Source organism: Lepidochelys olivacea (assembly GCF_965140295.1).
Source record: "Lepidochelys olivacea isolate rLepOli2 genome assembly, chromosome: 26".
Taxonomy (NCBI): domain Eukaryota; kingdom Metazoa; phylum Chordata; order Testudines; family Cheloniidae; genus Lepidochelys; species Lepidochelys olivacea.
This window is the reverse complement of record NC_140436.1, coordinates 10,903,452-10,927,964: the sequence shown is the minus strand read 5'-3', so window position 1 is coordinate 10,927,964 and position 24,513 is coordinate 10,903,452. Positions and strand designations below refer to the sequence as shown.

At 40.5% G+C, this 24,513-nt stretch overlaps 1 protein-coding gene and 1 long non-coding RNA gene across 4 annotated transcripts in view; one reads left to right on the top strand and one right to left on the bottom strand.

The window, feature by feature from the left end:
- The window catches only part of GFPT1 (glutamine--fructose-6-phosphate transaminase 1), a 58,859-nt gene that overhangs the window by 29,316 nt on the left and 5,030 nt on the right, over window positions 1–24,513 (top strand). For 2 of the 3 annotated variants that reach the window (XM_084615067.1, XM_084615066.1), the window contains exons 4-18: window positions 1,411–1,536; window positions 3,676–3,734; window positions 5,417–5,551; window positions 7,085–7,146; window positions 8,258–8,337; window positions 12,989–13,094; window positions 14,485–14,648; window positions 15,054–15,149; window positions 15,517–15,614; window positions 16,927–17,047; window positions 19,308–19,465; window positions 22,180–22,294; window positions 22,676–22,803; window positions 23,481–23,648; window positions 24,278–24,439. In XM_084615067.1, coding sequence (XP_084471193.1) covers window positions 1,422–1,536; window positions 3,676–3,734; window positions 5,417–5,551; window positions 7,085–7,146; window positions 8,258–8,337; window positions 12,989–13,094; window positions 14,485–14,648; window positions 15,054–15,149; window positions 15,517–15,614; window positions 16,927–17,047; window positions 19,308–19,465; window positions 22,180–22,294; window positions 22,676–22,803; window positions 23,481–23,648; window positions 24,278–24,439 — 1,767 coding nt within the window. In that variant the 5' untranslated portion in view covers window positions 1,411–1,421. Of the gene's footprint in view, window positions 1–1,410; window positions 1,537–3,675; window positions 3,735–5,416; window positions 5,552–7,084; window positions 7,147–8,257; window positions 8,338–8,445; window positions 8,500–12,988; window positions 13,095–14,484; window positions 14,649–15,053; window positions 15,150–15,516; window positions 15,615–16,926; window positions 17,048–19,307; window positions 19,466–22,179; window positions 22,295–22,675; window positions 22,804–23,480; window positions 23,649–24,277; window positions 24,440–24,513 lie in introns of all 3 variants that reach the window. The other variant, XM_084615068.1, reaches the window with a different exon arrangement.
- Window positions 19,856–24,513, bottom strand: part of LOC311513331 — a 39,914-nt gene continuing 35,256 nt past the window's right edge. Inside the window, exons 2-4 of the long non-coding RNA XR_014709706.1 lie at window positions 21,906–21,987; window positions 21,256–21,349; window positions 19,856–20,241 (exon numbers count right to left, since the gene is read on the bottom strand). This is a non-coding gene — a long non-coding RNA (uncharacterized lncRNA). The remainder of the gene's footprint in view (window positions 20,242–21,255; window positions 21,350–21,905; window positions 21,988–24,513) is intronic.

The window sequence follows — 24,513 nt, the reverse complement described above, 5'->3', positions numbered from 1 at the left end:
TGGGGATTCTAATTTAATATTGTGTAAGGTGATTATGCTTCGTCAGGCAGAGCTAATATTTCAATAGCATCAGAGATGATGGGCCAACACAAGGGATAAAAATAAAATTGGGTGACTTGTTCAAGGTTATTTTCTTTTTGAGAATAAAAAGGCATGGAATTGCCAGATGAGTGAGACTTAAAAACCGCCACACGAATAATTTTGTCAATGTATCTTTGTAGGTATGTGAAATAAACTGAAGGTCGTATAGTAAGCTGGACAGGGTTGAGGTGGGGGGATAGACAGGTTTGTCATGGACATCTACAGTAAGAGTTCTCTGACAGCCTTGTCACAGAACTACTTGGAGAATGGGAGGCATAGCTGATGCATGCGGCTAATTGCTATACTGTACAATAATTCACTACTTGGTATGTGAGTCTTTTCTCAGTTTACCGGTTCCCATCCTCTTCTCACTCAAGCTTTCCTGAAGAAGGCTTGATTGTCTGTTTCCAGCCTGTAGAGAAGAACACTGAGTAAATCGTTGTCTAACATAACAGGCTTATTCTTTACTAACAAGTGCTATGAACTTCTTCATAGCTCATTAAGTGTACATTTGAGAATTATGGTCCTCGTTTTGTAAGACCATCCCATTGATGCACAATCATGTTCCCATTGGCTTATTGGTTAATAAAAGCATGCGAGAGCTACACAAGTAAAATTCATAGATATGTCCTCAATGTGCAGGAGAAAAGATGATCAGAGTTGAAAATGTTCTTAGGAGAAAATATATCCAGTAAAAACAAGTGATTGCTTCTTACTGAGGACTCAGTGTGGCAAAACAAGTGAACTCCTGAGACAAAGATGTTCTTGCTGAAAACCTGAAATGATTTTGTGAACTTGTTGGAAATGCCCTGGTGTTGGGATACTTTTTGCCCAAAGAAGAGCTTAGAGCATATTCATACCTGTCCACAAACAGCTTTGGCGTTAACAGGCAATACTCGGAATGCTCCAATTTTCATGTTGGTGGAGAGCCGAGAAGAAAATCATGTCGGTAAATTTATTAAAAGATTGGCAATTAAATTAAACATTTGATCTTTGATATTGCAAACCTTTACACATGAGTCAGTGGTACTAATCGGTAAAGTGGCTCAGAGGAAAGGGTTCACAGGATCAGGCTGTGTATCTCACATGGAAAAATCCTTCATCACATGAGAAATCATCACTTTTGTTGGCTTGGGCCATGACATGGTCTTGACTGCCAATAACTCTACACCTGGCGTTTTGCTTACATTTGCTAATAATTTTCTGATTATATTTTTACTTGAATATTTCAGTCTCTATGTAATTTACTGCATTGCCTGTTACACTCTGAAAGCCTGCCCCTTCTCTTATGTTGTTTTCAATGTAACATTTTTACACTTCCATCTGCAGAACAACAGGATATGGACCTGGACATCGAGTTTGATGTACATCTTGGCATTGCACATACGCGATGGGCTACCCATGGTGAGCCCAGTCCTGTCAATAGCCACCCGCAGCGCTCAGATAAAAACAATGGTAAGACCCTGCACTGCATGGGCAAGTATTTATTTGTGTGAATGGGGAGAGTAATGGCTGTTAGGAATTCTGAACGACGAATATGCTCTTGCAAATTGTCACTAATTCAGTACTTCTAGGGTGTTCATACTAAAACTGCATTGGTACAGTGCTGCCTATGCCTCTGTGAGAGCTCGCGCTTGGACGCAGGGCGTATAAATAATTACTCTATTTCAAGCTCTGATCCTAACTGTGCTCCTTTTGATTTCCACTGGAGTTTGGCCATTGACTTCATTGAGAACAGCACCAGAGTATTTTGTTGTTGTTATTATGAATCACTTGCAATAAGAGGCAGTCGTATTAATTATTTGCATTGTGATAATGCCTCGGGACTTCAGTAAATCAATATGGATTGAAAAAGTAAGATCTGAAGGCCTACAGTTGCATGAAATCTCTGTACAGGAATTTTCCCAACCACCATCATAAATGGGATGTTGCTAACAAATAGTGTTTGTTTTATAACGTAATTTTCTTTGTTTATTTATTTCTCTCTTTTGGCCATCATTTGGTAAAGGTTGCTTTGTTGTTTGTATTGCTGTAGAAGGCAGCTTGGCTCTTATTTATAACGATGCACCAGCCAGAATCTCAAATGCTTTACGGACTGTGATGAACTTATCCTCACGCTACCTGTGTAATCATTAGCAGTCTCACTTACAGATGAAGAAAAATGAGAACAAGAGAGAGTGGTTGCATGGGTGGCTTGTGGCAGAGCTGGGTAATCATAACAGTATCTAGCTCTTACAGAACTTTCCATTCCGAGATCTCAAAGCACTTTACAAAGGAGCACAGTATCATTATCCCCACTGTACAGGTGGGGAAACTGAGGCATGGGGAGGTGAATGACTTGCCGAAGGTCACCCAGCAGGCCAGTGACTGAACTGGGAATAGAACCCAGGTCCTCCTGTTCCCCGTCCTGTGTTTTAAACACAAGACCATCCTGTTAAGCTCATCCTGGGTGATTTAAGTGTTGTGTCAAACGGTGGTTCAGGGAAAACTGATTGGATTAAAACACAAGCCCAAGATATTTAGAATTCCCGGAGACATTACCAACCAGTATGTGAAGATTTTGAAATTGAACCAATTTTGGCTCTAACCATCTGATTTTTGAATTGTAAAATAAAACAAACCAACCAACTGAGATACAATAACAGCTCGTCTAGAAAAGGATCATCTCTAAGTGTATATGGTTTAGACGAGCACTGCACATAAAATTGTTACAAGCACATATTAAATCAGTAATCTTCCGGTTACAAGACTTCTGCAAAACTACTTGGTCGACTCCTTCGAATGTGTTGTGATTCTAAATGCTTGAAACGGAAATAATACAACCGTTGACTTGGAAAATGGTTTGTGCATTTTTAACGTCCTCAGCACTAAGATCTGATGTGATTAGCATGGATAGCAGTTATGGGGAATGGCACACATGAAGGCTGGCCTAGATTCTCTCCTTTCACATAAGGAAAATTATCTCTATTCTGTATTGCATGCAATGATACCAAGAAAACATTGCCATGGGAATCGGTATTTACTAATATGCGGCATATCATCGCGGCAGCTGGATGCATTAAATGCATTTTTTTAAAAAAAATCCATAAAAGTTAAACAAGCCACCCTCAAAAGATGACAGATTGGTGAGTTTTCTCTGAAGTATTTGCTCTTAAAAGGTTATTCAGTGGAATGGCAACTGTAGTCTAGCAGATAGGGAACAGGACCAGGAACCAGGACTCCTGGATTTTACTCCTGGTCTACTGCTAACACAGGCCTTTGAGCAAGTCACTTAATGTCTCTGTACCTTAAGTTCTCCCATCTGTAAAATAAGTTAATACTTCTCCATCTTTGTAATGCACAATGAGATTTATTGATGGAAAGGCATAGCATAAATCCTAGATGGTATTACTGCATACAACTTAGAACAGTCCTTGCTAAAAGGGAGCAATCTGTTGAAAGTAATTGCAGTGAGTTATAGAAGCTGTTCCCTATTTTGATGCTTCTACTGCTGTGTAAGTAGACTTATTAGAATAAAATATTTGAGATGCTATTTAAGGTATGTAAAGTATTCACATATCTTTAGAATTAACACTTTTTTTTTTTATTCTCTAGAATTTATTGTTATCCACAATGGCATTATAACCAACTACAAAGATCTGAGAAAATTTTTGGTAAGTAAAACTAGCTGTGTGTCTAAGCTCTGGGATAAAGTTATAATGGCACTGAGTGCTGGTTAAGTCTCAAAGTCCTTGATTAGCTGCCTAAATTTCTTGCTACTGTGGTGTGGAAACCAGAGGTGCTAATAGTGCCCAGTGCTTTGAACATACAAAGCTGGAGATTCTTCTGAGACAGCTGAAGACTTCATGGCTATCGTGGTGACCACTGGATTATCTCGGGTGGAGATAAACTCAGCTCGTATGGCTGTCCACGCTTTGATCTGGTTTGTGGGTGGGGAGTAGAAATTGAAGGGATGGAAATTATCCTCAAGTCTCGTGGACTGATCGTACCCTCCTGTGTGTGAGGTTGGGAATCTTCTCTTTCAGGATGAAGGATCTGTTTTGATTCTCTGGCCTTTGGAGAGTAATGGAAATTGCATTGCTAGCTGACCGTTCTGCTAACAGAACTTTGTAATCCTTTGATCTTTGCTATTGACGGGGTGCCCTATACCCAGTTTCATACATCCAGAGCACCCTGATTTATGGGTAGCATGAGACAGATCATGCAAGAAAAGACCATTGTGGAGATATTTGTTGTGTATGAGACTGGCTGATAAGACTTATGAATTATTGGCTGAATTGTTTTTCCTTACTTAGTGAGCTTCTTAAATAGGGGCAGTCTATGCAGTTACTGTTTTTGTGTGTCCTGCAAGACTCTCCTCTGTTGTCTATATTAACAGTGAACAGCCCCATCACATCTCATCTACAGATCTCCCTTGCACCCACTCTGATGCCATCCCTTACTTTTCTCCTTTAATTTCTCACTCTGCTCCGTCTCCTGCCCTTCACAATACATGCATGCTTTAGTCTCCCCTTCTTAACAAAAAACCCTAACCTTGAGCCCATCTGCATCTCCAACTACTTCCCCATCTCTGCCTTTCCCTTTCACCTCTAGGATCATTGAATTTGCTGTGTACAACCACTGTCTAGAGTTCTTCTCTACTCCTGTTTCTGCCCCTTGCACTCCACTGAATCTGTTCCCAGCAAAGTGTCTGTTGTCATCTCATGTCTTGATTTACTACGTTCTTGTCTATAGCCTTGACAAATATCCATTCAGAATGTTGCTGCAAAGATAATTTTTCTAGCCTGTCACTTTGACCATGTCATCCCTCCACTGCTTCCCCTTTCTCCATCTCATCAGACATAAGCTAACTGTCTTCACTTTCAAGGCCCTTCACTGCTTATCTCCACCTAACTATCATCTTTCATTCACTATTGACTCCCACCTGCGATCAGCCCATGATTCCAGCCTCCACCATCCACTTGTTACGTTTTCAAACTAGCAACTTTGTGCTTAAGAGGAGCTCCCTGTCCTTCTTCAGAACCCTCCTTAAAATTGCCTTTGCCGTGATGCCTACAAAAAACTTGACAACGGTTAAGGTGCTGGTGTGCTGAGACCGCTGCATATCAGGCTGACCATTGTTGTCTCATTTCCTTGTACTCCTCTATATGTCAGTATCAATCTTTGTCTCTTGTTTTACACTTAGATTGTAAGCTCTTTGGGGGCAGGGACCATCTCTCTCTTCTGAGTTTGTACAGTGCCCAACACAATGGGGTTCTGGTCCATGAGTAGAGCTTCTAGACTTTACCAATAATGAACAATAATAACAACCTGGGGTTTTTTGGTTTGCTTTCAGGAAAGCAAAGGGTATGATTTTGAGTCTGAGACCGACACAGAAACCATTGCCAAGCTTGTCAAGTACATGTACGACAACCGCGAAAGTGATGACATTAGCTTCACCACCTTGGTGGAGAGGGTTATCCAGCAACTGGTAATATATTAATTAATTTTAAAAATCTGTTTATTAAAACTTTTTTTTTTTTTTAAGACCCAGAGGCAATGCTTCTGATGGTGTCTCACATGAAAATACAAGCTATGCTAAAATATTTGAAAGTCGGAACACTGGAATTGCAGTGCTCAGCCGACTAATGGTCAGTCTAGTCCAATAGCCTGTCTATATTCCATATTCTTCAGTGCGTCGTGCAAGAAATCCCCCAATGGATAATTAAAGAATAATCTATGTAGAGATGTTTCTTCCAGGCAGTCAGTGTTTGGTTTATGCCCTGAAGCGCAAGAATTTATATTCCTATCTTATGTAACTGTGACTATTGGTCATATAGATGTTTAATCCTGCTAAGCTCGTAGGCCAGATCTACACTGTGAACTTCTGCTGGCATAGCTTTGTCAGTCAGGAGTGGGACGAGGTACGATCTCTGATCGACTTAGCTGTGCCAGCAGAAGCCCCTAATGTGGAGGCGCAGCTATGTCAGGAAAGCTTGTTGTGCCTGCAGGGATGGTTTTACTAAACTGGTATGAAGCACAGCGTTGCTTGTATAGCTGTGTCCTTACTCGCAGTGCTTAGCTGGTATTCCTATCCTGATAAAGCGCTTCTAGTGTAGATGTGGCTATTGACATGAGATATTGTGGCAACGAGTTCCACAGTTAAAGTATGGATCGTGTGCTTAAAAAAAAGCAAAGATTATTGTTAGCAAAAGGGCTCTCCATGGTGTGTGTGTTTGCAGTAGTACATATATTTCTTAATTAAGTCACAATTTGAAGCCCTGTCTTAGGAGAGCATCCCTATTTAGGACAGCATTTAAGTTTGTGCTTAACTCCCATTGATGTCATTTAAAGTTAAGCCTGTGTTTTCTTTGCTGAATCTGGACCCAAGGTTGGTTGGTTGTAAAACTCCAGTAATGAAAGAAACGCTGACCTCTTGTGGAAACTTTATTGAAAAGCATGTATGTTTAGCTGCGGGTCTATCGGTCCCACCACCTGAGATTTTTTTTTTAATTAATATTATGCACAGTCCTGTGCATAAAAACAGTTAATTTACTTCCACCTGGTGCTATTTTGTTCTGGAGAGAATTCACTTTAATAACCATTGAATGACAGGAAAATGGCAGCACCCTAGGCTGTGCACAGATTTTTGCATGATATGTGTTCCAGTTGGCAAACAATTTTGCAAACAGATGCAGGTCAAGCAGCGCAAAGATTGGTTCATTGAATCCTTGGTGTAGTGTGTCAGTTCACCAAAATCTGAATTGGTATAAGAGCTTTTATAGTGGTAGTCAGTTAAGCCTAACCAGGGAGTCCAGTTTTTAAAAAATAACTGGCTTAGAACAAGCGAATTAAGGGATACAGTTTCAAAACTAGGCGTCCGAAATAATCCGTGGCCATGAAATAGGTGCCAACAGTTGTTGGGTTGAACAAGAATGTTCTGATGGGTGCAGGTTACATGCTGGTGTCTGTCAGTGTAGTTTGAAATGGAACAATAATTTGTATATTTCTCCTTTCTTTCCAGGAAGGTGCTTTTGCCCTTGTGTTTAAAAGTGTCCATTACCATGGTCAAGCAGTTGGCACCAGGTAAAGATGGATATTGTCTCTCTCAATAGACAGTATTTCCCTTTTAATCACGATCATAGCCAATAGAGTTTTTTAACTCCTCTCCCTTCTTGTTGATGATGGCTGGTGTATCAGTCAGAGGAGAGTGACATGGAGGATGCTCTTACTGCACTGTGTGAGAATCTGAATTTTCTGTGTTGCTTACTTTTTTCTCCTCTCTTTCCCCTCATCTCTACATCTCAGCACGAAACTCTTCAAAAGGTCTCTTTTTGAGAAATACTTCAATTCCAGATTCGTGGTCAGAATCTCACTTATTCTCATGTACAACTGGTCTGAAATAACCTAGGTGTCTCGGCCTTTGGGGCATGCCACGAGGCAAATGTGTTTGTGAAGGCTGCTGTGGAGGTTGGCCTTGGAGAGAGAAGTCAGATTTGTGGGTCGGGGACTTGTTTTTGTAATGTATGGCAGTGGTACCTAAAGCCTTGGATGAACACCCCTTTTATTTTTATTTTTATTTTTTTTAATAAAGTGTGCTAGTTTGGTTTTCAAGTGTATCATGCGAATGCCTTAATAGAACCTCTAAATACCACACTTAGACTTTCGAAAGCCAACCAAGAAATTTAGCCATGCTATTCCCATTAATTTTAACTAAAGTCGTGTGGCTAAATCCCTAATAAGCTTTGAAAACCTCAACTTTAGTATCTGCCATTAGGCGCATATAACGGACAATAACCATTCAAAGTACTGGCTTGAGCATGCAAGTGCAGGATTTCAGTGTGCTATTTAAGTGCTCATATTAGGGAATCTGCCCCAGTTTTAAGTCTTTATGTTGCTTTTAGCCTTTGCCTTCATATCCCATTGTCTAGCTCTGTTCCTGGAAAGGATGAAGGCTAAATTTGTATTTTTAATTTGGGGAAGGTTAGTGGAACTGAGATCAGAATTTTGTCCTATATCTTGCAGCCTCCTTCACTTTTATTAACTAATTGATTGTTTGTGAGGCGATTCAATAAAACAAGCTGGATGAGGTTAAGTGGTTTAGATACCTTGGTGTCGAACAACAGTCCCTTGAGTTTAAGGTTTCTACGTTGAAGCTACATGTGTCATCAGTTACAGCTCCATGTTTCGTTTGCAGACGAGGAAGCCCCCTGCTGATTGGAGTTCGAAGTGAACACAAGCTCTCCACTGACCACATTCCAATCCTGTACAGAACAGGTAAATTAGAAGTGACTGTTTCTCTTTTAATTTATATTGTTACACTATTTAAAATGATTATTTTCACTGATTGTGTGAAGTTATTTTTCTTTCTTGTTACACTTTCAGCTGGGCAATCTATGGATCATTCTATTGATGGAATATCCATAGAAGCGGAGAAAGGTGCCTACTTGAGACATCCCTTTAATACTACAAGTTCTGCTGATTTTTTCTTAGAAAACGAATTGAAAATAAGGGAAAATAGAACTGCCTCTTTAGTATGTGGTTATTGCTTTCCATGTAGCAAAGTGAAACAAACCAGAAAATAAGGATTTTTCTCTTTGAACACCACAAATAAAAACAAAGAAACCAAAAACACCTTTTCCCCAAGTTTCAGTGTTCTAGTGATTCTGAACGTGTACATAGTACATTGTGAGCATTAACTTAGCGAACTGATGTTTTAGGTATAGGTTCTTTCATAAATTGCAAGCGGCATTATTCACTGCATGAAAGAGTGAATAAGTTTAAAAAAAAAAAAAGTAAAAGTAAAAAAAAGTAAAAAGACATTAAACCCCAAGGGAATTAGAAACCACTTTCATGCTGGGAAATCTTGTCACTGAAGCAGAACTGTGTTTTGAGCACAGCACATCATGGATACAGTGAGGTTCGAATTGCAGCTTGGGTTTATTTCCCTTTTGCTCCTTGTATCCTGACTCTTTTACAAAACTGTGTGCTTTGAGTTTGGGGTGTGCCTTTAGCTCCAATGAATCATTATTTATTAACCAGCAAATCTGTAATCCATTTCTGTTTTAAAAATAACCTTTCACTTATGATCTGACAGAGTGTTCAGCTAAATTAGGAGACTTCTGTATTTCAGGAAAAGGATGGGGCTTGGAACTCACCTGGTATAAATCAGCAGGACTTCATTGTCAGTAGAATCATAGAATATTAGGGTTGGAAGAGACCTCAGGTGGTCATCTAGTCCAATCCCCTGCTCAGAGCAGTACCAATCCCCAACTAAATCATCTCGGCCAGGGCTTTGTGAAGCTGGACCTTAAAAACCTCTAAAGGATAGAGATTCCACCACCTCCCTAGGTAACCCATTCTGGTGCTTCACCACCCTCCTAGTGAAAGTGTTTCCTAATATCCAACCTAGACCTCCCCTGCTGCAACTTGAGACCATTGCTCCTTGTTCTGTCATCTGCCACCACTGAGAACAGCCGAGCTCCATCTTCTTTGGAACCCCCCTTGAGGTAGTTGAAGGCTGCTATTAAATCCCCCCTCACTCTTCTCTTCTGCAGACTAAATAACCCCAGTTCCCTCAGCCTCTCCTCGTAAGTCTTGTGCCCCAGCCCCCTAATAATTTTCGTTGCCCTCTGCTCGACTCTCTCCCATTTGTCCACATCCCTTCTGTAGTGGGGGGGACCAAAACCGGACGCAATACTCCAGATGTGGCCTCCCAGTGCCGAATAGAGGGGAAGAATCACTTCCCTCCATCTGCTGGCATTAGTACCTGGTTGCAAGCATAGTCATTTCATGGTTGAAATTTGTGGGCTTGTGCCAGTGGAGAATTTGAACCTCAATGCTGTTAACGTTCTTCCTGTACCAGTGGCTCACCCAGGTAGCCTTTATTAACTACATCCCCTTTTAACTTGGGGACAACTGGTTATCTGAGTAGACGGTGGTTACAATTACATTTAATGTAAACCAAAGGAGAGGTGGCGTGCAAAAGTGTGCTGTTCAACAGGTTTCCCTGGAAGTTAGTGTTAATGGGTAAAAATTGCCAACATCCCATGTTCTAAAGTGACATAGGCATTTGAAAAACCAAAGCCCATTGACTTTAAATGGGAGTTAGTTTCTTGGAAAATGTCTTTGACTTTTAACAATTTTACCCAAAGCCTCAAGTTAAAATAGACGGGGAGGAGGGAACAACCCAGAACTAACCAAATTCTGGTGAAAGTGCTGTCTTTGAGAAATATTGAGGGGGCAAATTTGGTAAGCCTAAGATTTGCGGTGTAGCACAGACCTAGAAGTACAGCGTGCTGACTCCACGAGGTGCTGGGAAGGGGATAAGACTTCATAATTGCATAGGGCTGAATGTAATTTTATGTGAGAATCATAGAAGATTAGGGTTGGAAGAGACCTCAGGAGGTCATCTAGTCTAACCCTCTGCTGAAAGCAGGACCAACACCAGCTAAATAGCGAGCGACCTCAATAAGATGGCAGTGTTAGGAAGTTTTTGAGGGTGTTGAAGCTACTGAGGCAATCGTGGACCCAGGCGCTGTAGGGCTCCTAGTTATTGTTAACTCTTGAAGTGTAAGGAGTAGGTGATTTCTGCTTCCTTCCATCTTCGTACACACAGGTAAAAGTTCTGTGGCATGCCACAGTCTGTCTAGTTAAAATGCAATAAACTGGTTGGTTTCTCACTTCTGAGAAACATTTCACATCTGTGATAGGAACTTCTGCTGACAATAGGGTTTCATATTATCCCTAGGAATTATCTACTATGGTTTTAATCGGACAGTGACATTAACGTATGCCAGTCTCTCTTTGCAAATGTCTCTTAAAGCAATTTCAAATCTAGCCTTGCTCAAGTAAGCCTAGAGAATAGCTCCTATTAAGTAGAATTAATATTAGTCTGTGCTATGTTAGCATTTTAAAACTAACATATGCTGAACATTGCTACAATGGAGGTTGATGTGGTATCAAAATATGCTCAGCAGTTTTTCCTCCGAGGGATTTTGAACTGCTTGTTTTTTTCTCCCCCGCCCCCAATTGTCTGCAAAATCTCCTCTCTATTTTTTTGCCCCTGGTGCAAGCCCCGAGTAGGCAATAGCGGTCACTGTTCTGAAGGGAAGGAATTGCTGCTGTGTTGATGTTAGATTCTAATAAGTGGCAGCCAGGCAATCCTTATCATATATCCACTGACGATATGCAGCTGGCTTTGGTTTGCTGAGACTGAACTACTTAAGTGCTGAGGACTGAAAGCTTGAATCTAATGGAAAGCAGTGCCAGCATAATAAAGATGATGCAGTGAAATGTCCTACCTGGGGAAAGAAAATTTGCATGCTTCAATCAAGGGTGGGCAGTTGTTTATTTGGAGAATGGCCACTGGCACCATCGGTCTGCCTTTTCTGGTGGTTGTGTTCTTTGTTTTCTGATTTGCAAATTGAAAGGAACATAAAAATCTGAAGTGTTCTGAACTGTTTGTTTCGTGGAACTTCCTTATTCTTCCTCAGTATCAACATGAAAGCAATGTTTTTGATTTTAGAAAAATGGTTTTGGAAAACTTAACTAAATTGAAGTTGTATTGATTTGAATATTAGCTATTGTTGGAGGGGTTTATTTGAATAAATGAAGTACGTGTTCTGTAACTGAAACGTTACCCAGTGTATGCTATTTTAGTACAAGTAAAATAATCAAGCCTGTAGGGTGTATTCCTTGTAGAATATGTCAATTTAAAATTTGTCATCCTTTAATTTGAGACAGAATAGAAAAGAGGAACTTGTAGGATAACCCATCTATCCTCTGTGACTTCTCTTTATCACCCCCTGCCGATGCAAGGTTGCTCTCTCTGGCATGTTTAGTGTTTTGTCCAAGTTCAAATGTTAGTCTTAGTCATTTCTCTTGGACTATACGACAGTCTTAGTCTTCACTGGTAAATAATTTCTTGAAGTTAAGAAAAAAAAATTCTAGAGCAGGTTTAAAAATGTTGAAATCCTGGAGAGAATTTTCAGTGAAATTTTAGGGTTTTGGAAAAATTTCTACCAACGTCGCAAAAATGTCTCCGACGGCTCATTGGTGTTAGTCACGCCTCCATGGACCAACAGAAATAATTCCTATGAGCTGTTAAATGTGACTGCCCAGCCTGCAGGCTGCCAGTGTTACAAGCTTGGACCAAAACTATGAGCAGCTCTACTTCTGGTCTCGCGTGAACAGTACTGAGCTCTTGTACTCCATGGCCTTTGTACGAATGCTAACAGCAAATGGACCAGGAGAAAGAGAGTTTGCTTTTGGGTTGCATCTTTTGAGCCACACTGAGGACAATGTGATTGCACAGATGTAACTGAGGGAAGAATGTGGTGTGGAGCATTTTTATTAAACATGGGGATGTAGAGTAGAGAGAGTCCCGCTTGCCTCTCAAACACCACGGTGAGTGTGCACGGCAGTTGTTAAAAAAGAAAAAAGTTTAGACTTGTAGGCAGGACAGAGTGAGTGAACAAATATTGGTATCTAACAAATGTGAAACTTTGTGAAATGATTTTTGAGTCATTTTTCAGAGTAGAATCATACAGAGACTTCCTAGTTTAGTTCTTGTAGTTTGTTTATAGAGCACTTCAACACAAGTATGGAACATACCTATAGTATGTTTAATGTCAAGTTAGAGTTAAGCCAAAAAGCTTTCAGTGCCGTATAAGCAAACTAAGAAAGGGCTCGAGAATGGGAACAAATAATACGTGACCCAGAAAAAAAATCCTGAATTGCTTTTGCTAAGCCTATTTTCCATGGGTGTTAAATTGACTGTAGCCCCTTGACTTTCAACCAAAATGTCAAGTGTTCAAAATCATGCTTCATGTTGGTGCTGTGATCAAGATTGACACACTTCAGCGTGCGTTCTTTACTGTGGAAGCGAGCGCGACACTGGTTGCTAGTACCGTGTATAACGTTACAGGTAAAGACAAGAAAGGAAGCTGCAGCCTCTCCCGTATCGACAGCACCACCTGTCTTTTCCCTGTTGAGGAGAAAGCTGTGGAGTACTACTTCGCTTCTGATGCGAGGTGAGAGTCTTCAGCGCCTTGTAGTGGGTTCCAAGACCGTCATCGACATGCCCTTTAAATTCAGAGCCCTAATGTGTAACCTGGGTTACAATCGTTGCTTTATCGGTACTTAGCAAAGGGTGTGTAACGACTTTCATAGCGTCTTACAAACATCAGCTAGATGTCACGTACTTGCCATTCATAAATTGCGTGCCCCCCTCTACTGATGGTGGGGAGGGGGTGAAAGGAAGCTTAAATAAGACTCTGTTAAAGAAATGAAAGCTTATATTATTCCTGTGGCATTGTCCTAGCACGAGTTCTTCAGTTAATATGATTCCAGAGGTGAGCAATGGGAATCTTGTGAAGACAGTGGCCTAGATTAAAAAGACAGACCCAGAAATTACCAGGAGAGTTGTAAAAAGAAAAGGAGGACTTGTGGCACCTTAGAGACTAACCAATTTATTAGAGCATAAGCTTTCGTGAGCTACAGCTCACTTCCTCGGATGCATATCGTGGAAACTGGCAGTTTCCACGATATGCATCCGAGGAAGTGAGCTGTAGCTCACGAAAGCTTATGCTCTAATAAATTGGTTAGTCTCTAAGGTGCCACAAGTCCTCCTTTTCTTTTTGCGAATACAGACTAACACGGCTGTTACTCTGAAACCAGGAGAGTTGTGTAGTTCTTCTACAGACTCTGTGCAGGTCGAATTCCCTGTATCCCCTAAAATGTCTTTTATGTTAACCTTACTGGAGGCTAAAAGAGAGTGGTAAAAAACTAACCTTGGTGAAGCCGTTGGTCTTTAGCATGTTAGTAAAGTAACAATGTTTGTTCCAGAAACACATGTAAGTGGGACCATAACTGACTTCTGCGGCTCCTTTCATCTGAGGATTTTGAAGAGTTTTACACATACAGCCTTAGGATACCCATGTGTCTTATCCCCGTTTTTACAGGGAGATTAAGTGACTTGCCCAAGGCCATTGTTATGCTAGGTAAACAGGGTTAACTATAACCAGCTGGTGTATTTAAATATGGTTTGCCCTGTCCAAAGACGTGTTTAGGGACATGGGCATGTTTAAAATCACATCAGTTAAAAGCTTGTATTTTCAAACCTATTTTTCTGGTGTAAAAATGGCCCAAGTCAACAGCAGAGGTGGGAACAGAATCCAGTAATGCTGGTTCCCAGTCCACAGCTTGCAATGATTAGACTACACTGTTGCATAATTCACTTTGCCTAAGGAATTCATAGAGATTTCTTAAAGTGGGGCCTTAAATTAATCTAATAATGACACACTAAAAAGTGAACTGTGCAACTTCTTTAAATAAATGGTACGTTTGATTATGGACTCAGCTCTAGCCCTCATCCCCTTTGTGAAGTAGTGTCCTGTGGCAACTGGTCTCTTCTCTTTATAGTGCTGTCATTGAGCACACCAACAGAGTGATTTTCCTTGAAGACGATGACGTAGCAGCTGTGGTGGACGGTCGTCTTTCTATCCACCGGATCAAACGCACAGCAGGCGACCACCCTGGGCGTGCAGTCCAGACCCTGCAGATGGAACTTCAGCAGATCATGAAGGGTAAAAGTTCTTCACCATTTAAATATGGGGCCATTCCCTGCCATCGGGAACCGGTGGTTTAATAACCAACACTGTGGCGCTGAGGATTCTCTCTCTCATTGAGAAGCATCCCTTGTTTCGCAGATTGGTCCCCAAGAACTTGCCATTTTGGATCAGCCCATGAGTCCATCAAGTCCGGTGTCTGATCTCCAGCAGTGACTAATTCCTGATGCTTTGGTGAAAGGTGAAATAACAGCATCATGCACCTTTCCTGTGACACAGTCATGTACAGGAGTGAGAAAAATCACTCCAGACCATTCTGACAAACAGCATGTTCGCTCCCATGTGTTCACCTGTTCATTGTATTAATGGTATAAAGAAGTTTCCATTGTGTGCATGTGTGGTTTTTTGTGTTTGTTTTTTTAGGTAACTTCAGTTCATTTATGCAGAAGGAAATTTTTGAGCAACCAGAATCTGTTGTTAACACAATGAGAGGAAGAGTCAACTTTGATGACTACACTGGTAATTTAAATGAATCCTTTTACAGTTTTAAATCCAGTGCCTGCCAAATTTGGGGTGGTGTGGTGTAGTGTAGAGTAGATGTGTGGCCTAAGAGAAGGAAGTCCGATATCTATGTAAGAGGAAGTGCCGTTACGTAGAAGGGGCCTTCTGTAGCCGTGTCAGGAGAGTTCATTCTCTCTGCTTGACAGGCTTGCCAAAGCCATATGATGGCTTCTACTATGTGGGCACCTTCTTTGCTAGAAACAGACTGAGACACTCCAGCTCTTTTAACCTAAGAGGATACAGAGCTATCAGAGGGGCCCCGGAGATCAGTGTGTTATGTGTGTCTTGAGCGACTTGGCCATTGTTACTTTTTCATCCGTTACAGTGAATCTAGGCGGGTTGAAGGATCACATCAAGGAGATTCAGCGGTGTCGACGTTTAATCCTGATTGCTTGTGGGACAAGTTACCACGCCGGAGTTGCCGTAAGTGGTTGTCACTATTTCCTTGCAAACCGTGGCTGAATTAGCTGCTGGTATTATGTATATTGAGTGAGTTGTACTATAGAAATATATACTCTGCGGCCAGATTTTCCATGGTGTTTTAAGGAGCCCAAGTCACTTTTGAAAATTGAACTTAAGTGCTTATGAAAATTTTACCTGTAGTTTTCTTTATTCTTATAGAAAACTTCTGAAAACAAAACTTCTTATCATATGGTAAAATTAGCAAGGAAAGGGACAAAGTAATAATAGCGAGAAGGCTTCAGAAAGTTAAAAGCTGCCCGAGGGGCACATCTGACTTGCTCCTTTGCCATTTATATATGTTCTAGGGTTTGTTTAGGGGAAGTTCAATGGCTTGTGTTGTACAGGAGGTCAGACTAGATGATCACAGTGGTTCCATCAGGCCTTGGAATCTAGGACTCTGTGCAGGCTTTGATGGAATATTATCAGAGAGAGCCATTCACAATGCAGTGGTTCTACTTTATGCCACAGCGTTTCGTAAACACTTGCAGATTCAGGGCCGAGTTCAAACCATGTGTAACCCTGCTCCTCTGAGATACGATATAATCGCGGGGCACAAAGGTACGGCTCTTATTCAAACATCGTTGGGTCACAGCAGGATAGTCCCTATACCTGGGATTCAGGAGGCTCCATAAATTTGCTAAGGAATAAAATTTTTTTAAGGATGATAGTACATTTAAAAAAAGTCAAACTTAAACTGAGCTGCATTCAATTAGTTCATGAGAACCCGAAAATGAAACGGACACTCATCTGGCTAGTTTCATGATCCAGGGTAAGGGTCCCTATGCCAAAGGGCTGTTTGTGTCTTCTGTACTTGTACAGCACAGTGGGGTTCAGGTCTATGGCTAAAGCCCCAAGGTTGAAATAGGTTTGCAGTTTTTCCCCGGTACGGAGTAGTGTTTCAGTAATGTTATTTCCAAATGAATGCCCAGGTTGGAGTCTATACGTTGTCCTCAGGCAGGTTGCACTCAAGCAGATTTTGTAAAATAACTTGACTTTTTAAACAATTTTTGATATAAGCAGCTGTGTGGTGTTTGTCAATAGTACTTCCTCTACTCCAGTTTGTGGGTCTGCCCCTATAGATCTTTTTGCAGTGTCGAGGTCATAAGTAACCTTTCTTATTACTGGTCTAGTGAATAGTCTTTGGTTATATTTTCATTAACCTGCATAATGGTATTTTGACTGTAATATTTCCCAGTGCTTGGCAATTTGAAGGCTTCTTTTGTTAAAATGTGTTTGAACACATTGTAACTTCCTGACATCTCTCTTTTACCAGACTCGTCAAGTGCTAGAAGAATTGACTGAATTGCCTGTTATGGTTGAACTAGCCAGTGACTTTTTGGACAGAAACACTCCAGTCTTCAGAGATGACGTCTGCTTTTTTATCAGCCAGTCAGGTAGGGTCACGCCTGTACTACTAAGGAGAAATCCATAGGACCAAATTCTGCTGTCGGAGAGTAGGATTGCGTGGGGTGTACACCACTGTAGAAATTGGCCCATAGAGATGGAAAGGCTCATCTCATCCATCTTCATACCAGTGCAGGATTGATTCCTAGTGTGTTTTGTCTAGTCCAGTCGCAAATGTGGCAAAAATTATTGTACCCTTTCTGGAGAGAACTTGCTCTCATGTGGAATATCAGGTTAAACACTACTCCATTCCCCCTTTTTAAATGTTTTCTTATTGTTCCTTTAAACAAACAACTATAGGGGCCTTATCCAGTAGCTTTTGAAATCCATCAGGTCCAGAGAGAGAAATGAAATGCATAATAGAAATCATTATACAAGAATATATAAAATAATAAATCACCCATTGGAATGGAGCATATGCTAAAACACACACTGAGGCTAAAGAATAAATGGTCTCCTTAGTGGGCTACATTACACTGAAATCAGATGAATACATTTTTAATATTATACGGCACTTGCAACAAAACACGGTGATTATTCTCTTTTGTGGTGTCCTGTTATCTTGAACTTTAATATGAAAAGCCATAGTGGGAAAGAAATAGTGGGTTTTTTTCCTTCTTTCCCATCACTATATGCTAGGGGGAGAAAAGGCAGTGAAATTAAATTGTGTTATCAAAATAAAAAAGCCACCAGTGGCCAATTTAAAATATTAATAAATTCTTAGTCAGTCAGTGGGGTTTTCTGGTAGTAAAGATTAACTTGTTTCAGCAGTGTGTTTCCTGGGTGCATGTGCTGACAGTTTAATCCTTCAGCCAGTCTGACTATCCCAACTTTCACTCGCGTTTTCTCTAGGAACAATGCCCTCTGTTTCTAACACGGTTCGTGTTTGTGAGTGCCACGGCACACGCGTCCCCTTGAAACTTGGATGTAACCAAGATACAGGATTCCTCTGAGATCTGCATTATTCTTGCTGTCTCACGAGAGCAGAATACTGCTGACTAGCTCCAGATGCTAGAAAACCAAAGTAAATGTTGAGGTCACAAATACCCCTCCCTAAATAGTTGCTTTAGCCTTTTAAAAATTCTTCAGGCTGGTGGTGATCTAAGCGTTATAGCATGCAGACAAGGATTTCTGAATATTGGTACATCATAGTAAAAGTAGAATCTACTGATTTAACCTTATTTTTATTACTTCTTGATGCAACTTACACTGTACAGATGCAGTTAGAGAGAATGCTCCTTGGGGTATTATTTATTAACACATTCCAGTAAGACATGGCAAAATTAAGGAATTTTTCTTTCTAATATTGTCTCTGGGGTTTAGCTCTCTGTGCAATAGAAGTGGATCATCAATACAGTTTTCTCCTTAGTTGAATCAAGTTGTTCAGAGGCTGTAAATAGCTGCAGAATTGTCATACTTTGTCTCCAAAGAAGCCCTGACTCTCTTCTTCCCCTCTGATGTAAACAATTGACGGAGCCAGCCCCATTTCATATAGTGTACACCCTGGGCCTTTGAGATATTACTTTTAAAATGGCATGGCATTTAAGCCAGACCCAGGCCAGATTGTGTGACCAGAATACCCCTGCCCTTAGGCCAGACCCATAGTTTTGAACAGGCGATAGATACAAAACCATGTATTTTAGGGGGGAGGAAACAACCAAAAACGTAGTTTTGACAGATTGCAGCAGAACTTTGTAATAAAGAATATTCGAGGCATTGCGGGGGTTATAAGGATTCAAATATGACTTGGAATAAGTGCGACCTTACGGGCCAAACTCCTCCCCTCCTCCTCGTCTTGCTTTTAGAGTTTGTTGGCAGTAGATAATTTTGAATTGGTGCATAGCAGGGTGTTATAAACTGTATGACATTTATCCTTTGCATCTAGTTGTTAACATGGTTTAAGATATTGCATAGTTAGTATACTTGGTCCAAATTAACTTGCAACTATACATATATTAAATAATTTGATGAAGTATAGTGTGAATTACTAATAACCAAGGCAAAAGAGATCTATTTTCATTATAATTTACAAGACATTTACCATTCCTGCTGAACACTTTCCATTACACTAAACTAATGGCACTCCAAGCATAGGGTAATTGTTGATCTCCTTCAGACCCCAATATTGCAAACTACAGTGTCATCCTGAAACTTCCACTGACCTATTTGACTTTCAGTGTCCTCCAGTGCTTGTAACGATCTTGTCTGTAACTGAACTTAAAGTGTGACCATGTAAATTAATCTTTGCAGGCGAGACAGCAGATACTTTGATGGGTCTTCGGTACTGTAAGGAAAGAGGAGCCCTCACTGTAGGAATAACTAATACCGTGGGCAGCTCCATATCCAGGGAGACAGACTGCGGCGTCCATATCAACGCAGGACCAGAGATCGGTGTGGCCAGCACGAAGGTGAACACCAAATAGATAGTTCTCGCATTCATTTAAAGTATAGTGGACTGTGCTTTTTATTCTAACTGAAGCTTTTTAACTATACTTAGACTGCATGGTACTTCACATTGTGAGATTTTAGCAGTTTCTGCATATTCAAAAAACCCTCCCACTTGTGTTTGTAGTAGTTTTAGTCTTATTCAATTTGTACTGACTTCCATTGAGCCACAGAATGCTATGATGGAATTAGTCTTAATATTTTAAGTCAGGGAACAAAGCAAACTCATTCTTTGATCCAGGGATATGTAGATTTAAAAAAAAAAAAACTAAAGAACAATAAGGCTTATTAGTTTCTAAAATCAAGCATTTTATTTTAAACTGTTTCGATCTTAGTACATGAGTCAGAGGAATTAAAAATAAGAGCTAAAATTGCTCTGTACACAACAGGAAATCTGGATTATATACATTGCCTATCACATATCTATTGTACAGCCTACCTGTGCATTTTTAAGGGAATCAGGGAGTTTTAACAGAAGGAAAGAGAGAGAATCATGCTGCTAACACACAAAGTGGAACACCTTGTTACTACTTGGGTGGCTAACCACCATCTTGCTTTTCCTTCCAAATCTGTCCATATTTAAAGAGACCAGTAGTTTATTTTTTTATAGAAAAAGTTAGTGGAACCCTATTTTTATTTAAGCTAGTTTAAAATGTGCTAATTTAGTGGCTCTTGGCACATGTACAATCCAGATTCTGCTATAAATCTGTAGTAATCATTCACGTTGATGGAGTTGCACCTGCAGAAGTGAAAGGAGAATCAGTCCTGTTAACATTAAAATCATACTGTGATCCACTTAGTATTCCCCCCTGCAGTTAAGACTTCCCAGCTGCCTCTTCAGGGACTCTTCCATGAAACAAGAGATGTAAATCAAATTATACCATGCTGGGACTGCAGTGGACTAACAAGTTCCAAATTTGAGAACCCCCATTAACCTCCATGTGTTCAGCCCCTTCCCCTTAAAACCAATTGCTGTGCTATTACAAGGAAAGAGAAGGTCGCTGCATAATTCACACTGAAGGCAGCGGTCTTAGCCCTTGGTAGACACTTTTACATCTCTACTCTTCCTGTTCTCTGTGGCGCTTGTATATCACCTTCATGCTCATACAGTACCTGCCCAATCTTTCACTTGGGCTGAATAAGAGAAACACGTATGAGAAAATGAAGGAGGTTTCCTCTAACTGTTAGACAAGGAGGAACAGGCTTATTTACCCCACAAACTGCTCTCTCAGGTTAGTTTACAGAGCTGGTTGGCAGAAAATGTTTTGAAAGTTTTTCTGGTTTTTGTCAGGGCAAAAGTTTGCAACATTTCTCTCATAGTGTGCTCCAGGTCACAAAAAAAGAGAGGATTAATTGTCTGAATTATTCCAATGAAAGGAAATAGCTTCACTTGATGGCATACTAAGAGTAGTAATTTTAGTAAGTAGCCTTTTTTTTATAAAGTGCAGAGCTGTCTATGGGGTATAGTTGACCAAGGTACAGTATAAGATGCTACATTTGCTTGATAAAGTACTTCTGCTCTGTGAAATCTGCTTTGATTTAGTTAAGTTTAGGAGAGAGATGATGTCAATCTGCTACATACATTCAGCCAAAAACAACAGTTGAGTTTTTAACAGTTCACTGGGGAATTTGGTCATGGAAAATTCACGACTCTTGCGAGCTATTTGTCCCTAGGCTGTTTTCACATTGCCAACACTGTACTGTTTGTAGGTCACTGAAAACGTATTTTCTCTCTAGTGATGCTGAGGCTTACCTGTTTGTGCTGTAGTTCCAACATCTACTGCTGACCATTAGTTATCAGTCTAAGACATTGCTCAGAAATTGCAATTTGAGAACATAAGAATCTGCTGGTGACAGAAAAAAATCCAAGCACTGTTAGCTGTACCAGTTAATATAAAAGAGCAACGTTAACCTTCAACTGTATGCTGCTAAGTGCAATGGTGGTAGGGTCTTACATACAAAGCTAAGCAAATTAGTTGATAAACTTGTTCTCCATAAATGATGATGGATGCATAGTTATAAAATTCTTCTTTGTGCGAACTTTAGATAGCAGAATCAAGAAATGTATTTAACTATGTAGTAGGAGAATGTCTGACTAGCAAAAAGTCAACACAGGCCACCTCACTGATATTATATTACACCTTTCTTTCAAGGTGTTCACAGATTAAAAGAACTACTACGCTACTGAAGCAGAAGCTTGTTTAGGGATAATCACATTCATTTGAAAATTTAGCTAGTGAAGGTGCACATAGTTTTAATTCCTGGTTTGCTTTGCAGCCAGAAATGCAAGTTATCTGTCTGACCCTTGTAAAATGTTGGGTTTTACTTTATTACACAGTTCAGGAAAGATGTAAAAGCTCAATCTGCATTTCCCTGGCTCATGCTGTGCAGTTAAATATTTACCTTACGTTGCTTGTAGTTGATCAGTCCTCTTTAATTAGAAGAAGTCAGTTAAAAATTGCAAGATGAGATTGTTCACTGATATCTACAAAAGCCAGGTTAGGGGAAACATTTGTTAATCAAATTCTTTGGATTGAAATATCTTGATTAAACTCTCAGGACAACAATCCAAAAAAATTTTAGGCAAAAATTCTTAATCCTCACAATCATAGTCAATCAAGTAATGTCTTATATGCTTCTAAACATGATGGCATTTATCTCTGTCTCTCCTCTTTAGGCCTACACGAGCCAGTTTGTTTCTCTGGTGATGTTTGCCCTCATGATGTGTGATGATAGGATTTCTATGCAAGAAAGACGCAAAGAAATCATGCGTGGTCTAAAGGTCCTACCAGGTATGAAGCATCTTTTCTTAAAATTGCATTTACACTATTGTTGCCGAGTGAAAGTCATCTCGTGGCGGAGGGCCGGCACAAGATCTATGCAGCGTTTCAGTCCCACTGAAAAATAGGGCATCAGGGCACGATGAAGACAGCTGGTATATCCACATTTCAGCGTGAACTTTGGATGCTTCTGAATGAGAATCAGGTCCATCGGCAGAGCAGTGTAAAGGGGTTTTGGTGCAGTGGGGGGAAACAGGCTCAATAAATGCTGTAAAGTTGCAGTTAATATTGAGGGAAGGCAAACATGTTGGTTTGCTCCTGGTACTGAGTAAATGTGTGCGTCTCTTTAGTGTTGTATTTTGGATTAACCCTTTGCCTCTTCCTAATTAATAGACTTGATTAAAGAAGTGCTGAGCATGGATGATGAGATCCAGAAACTGGCCACGGAGCTTTACCATCAGAAGTCGGTCTTGATTATGGGACGTGGCTATCACTATGCTACATGTCTGGAAGGAGCTTTGGTAAGGATTCAAACTGCCTTTGGCAGAGCTGGATGATAAATGCATACCCACTGGCACTTACAATCCTCAGATCCAAGTTATGAGCTTTAAACATGGGAACCCTCATTGCCCTCCATTAATGCTGGAAGGCCTTTTACTTTTCTAATCATGGTGTTACTGCCCTAAAGCTATGCCATTGGCTGAGTTCCTTTAAATGATTGCAGGGTTGTTTTTCCAAGAGTGCTCAGTACCCATGTAATTGGGGCCAGATTTAAAAACTGACCAGCACACCCTACAGTGTCCATTGAAGATCTGGCCCTGTGTCGTGTCCTCAGCAGGAGTTACATGCTGCTACTATTGACACTTTGTATTATGGCTTGAAAAGGAAATATTAACATTAAGCCTTAGTGCTCCTGGGAAGGTCGGTCGGTATTATCTGTTTTACAGAGAGACACTCACCTAGTGACAAAGGTGGGTGTGGATATAGAACCCAGGAGGGCTGAGGGCCTCTGAGCCACTTGACACAGATTTCAGACTGCATGAGTTCACAAATAAACTACCTCCAGGTTCCAGGGGAAGGGTGATTAACTACAGCGCTAGTTTATGCATCATTATAGGAAGAAACACGTCCCTATACGTGTTCTGAACAAGGGCCAGACAGTAGCTTGATTAACAGGGCTATCCTTCTTCCTCTCTAGAAAATAAAAGAAATCACATACATGCACTCCGAAGGCATAATGGCTGGTGAGCTGAAGCATGGTCCCCTCGCCCTGGTAGACAAATTGATGCCTGTTATCATGATCATCATGAGGGACCATACCTATGCTAAGTGCCAGAATGCTCTCCAACAGGTTATAGCACGGCAGGTGAGTAATTGGAGATGGACGTGAATGGTATCATCCTAAGTGTAGAAGTTTAAATTGTTGCCTTCATCGCTAAAAAGCTCAAAAAATGTTAAGATTTGGATCGCTAGATCTACTGTAAGCAGTTTTGCTGTTCCTTTGTGGGATTTTAGAATGCCAGTTCGAGTCCAGCAGTAACAACTTGATTACCATCTAATGACTGTTGGGTAGTCTCAGGCCAGTTAGAGTTACTGCCTAAAAATTGCACTCTAGTCTGTTGGGGCTTTTAAGTGTCAGTTTCTGCAAGATACCGAAAGGTAATAGTCTAGAGTATGTCTTAAAGAGGTTTATCTTGAAATTCCAAAACAAGGTAATGCATCATCTTTTGTGAAGACTGCTGCAATTTTTTAATATGAAATAGTTCTCTCGCTGTGGAAGTTCTAGCTAAGTAATGAAGGAAAATGCAGGTGAGGCTCAGTTTTTTTTTAAAAAGCAATATATGGCAAATGTAAAATACTATTGCTATTCTAGATTAAGTGAAAGGTTCCTGCCCTTCTTGAGATCAGTGGGAGTTTTGCCAGGGATTTCAACAGAAGCAAGAAGGGGCCCTCTCAGGCAAGCTTTCTGGAGCATTGTGTATCTGACTCTTCCAGGGGCGACCGGTAGTGATTTGTGATAAGGAAGACACAGAGACAATAAATAATAATAAGAGGACAATCAAAGTTCCTCATTCCGTGGACTGTCTGCAGGGAATCCTGAGTGTCATCCCTTTACAGCTTCTGGCTTTCCATCTTGCAGTTCTCAGAGGATATGATGTAAGTACTATACTACCTTTATTGTCTATATACTCTCCAAAGGACTTAAAGTAGATCTATTATACTGAACAGAA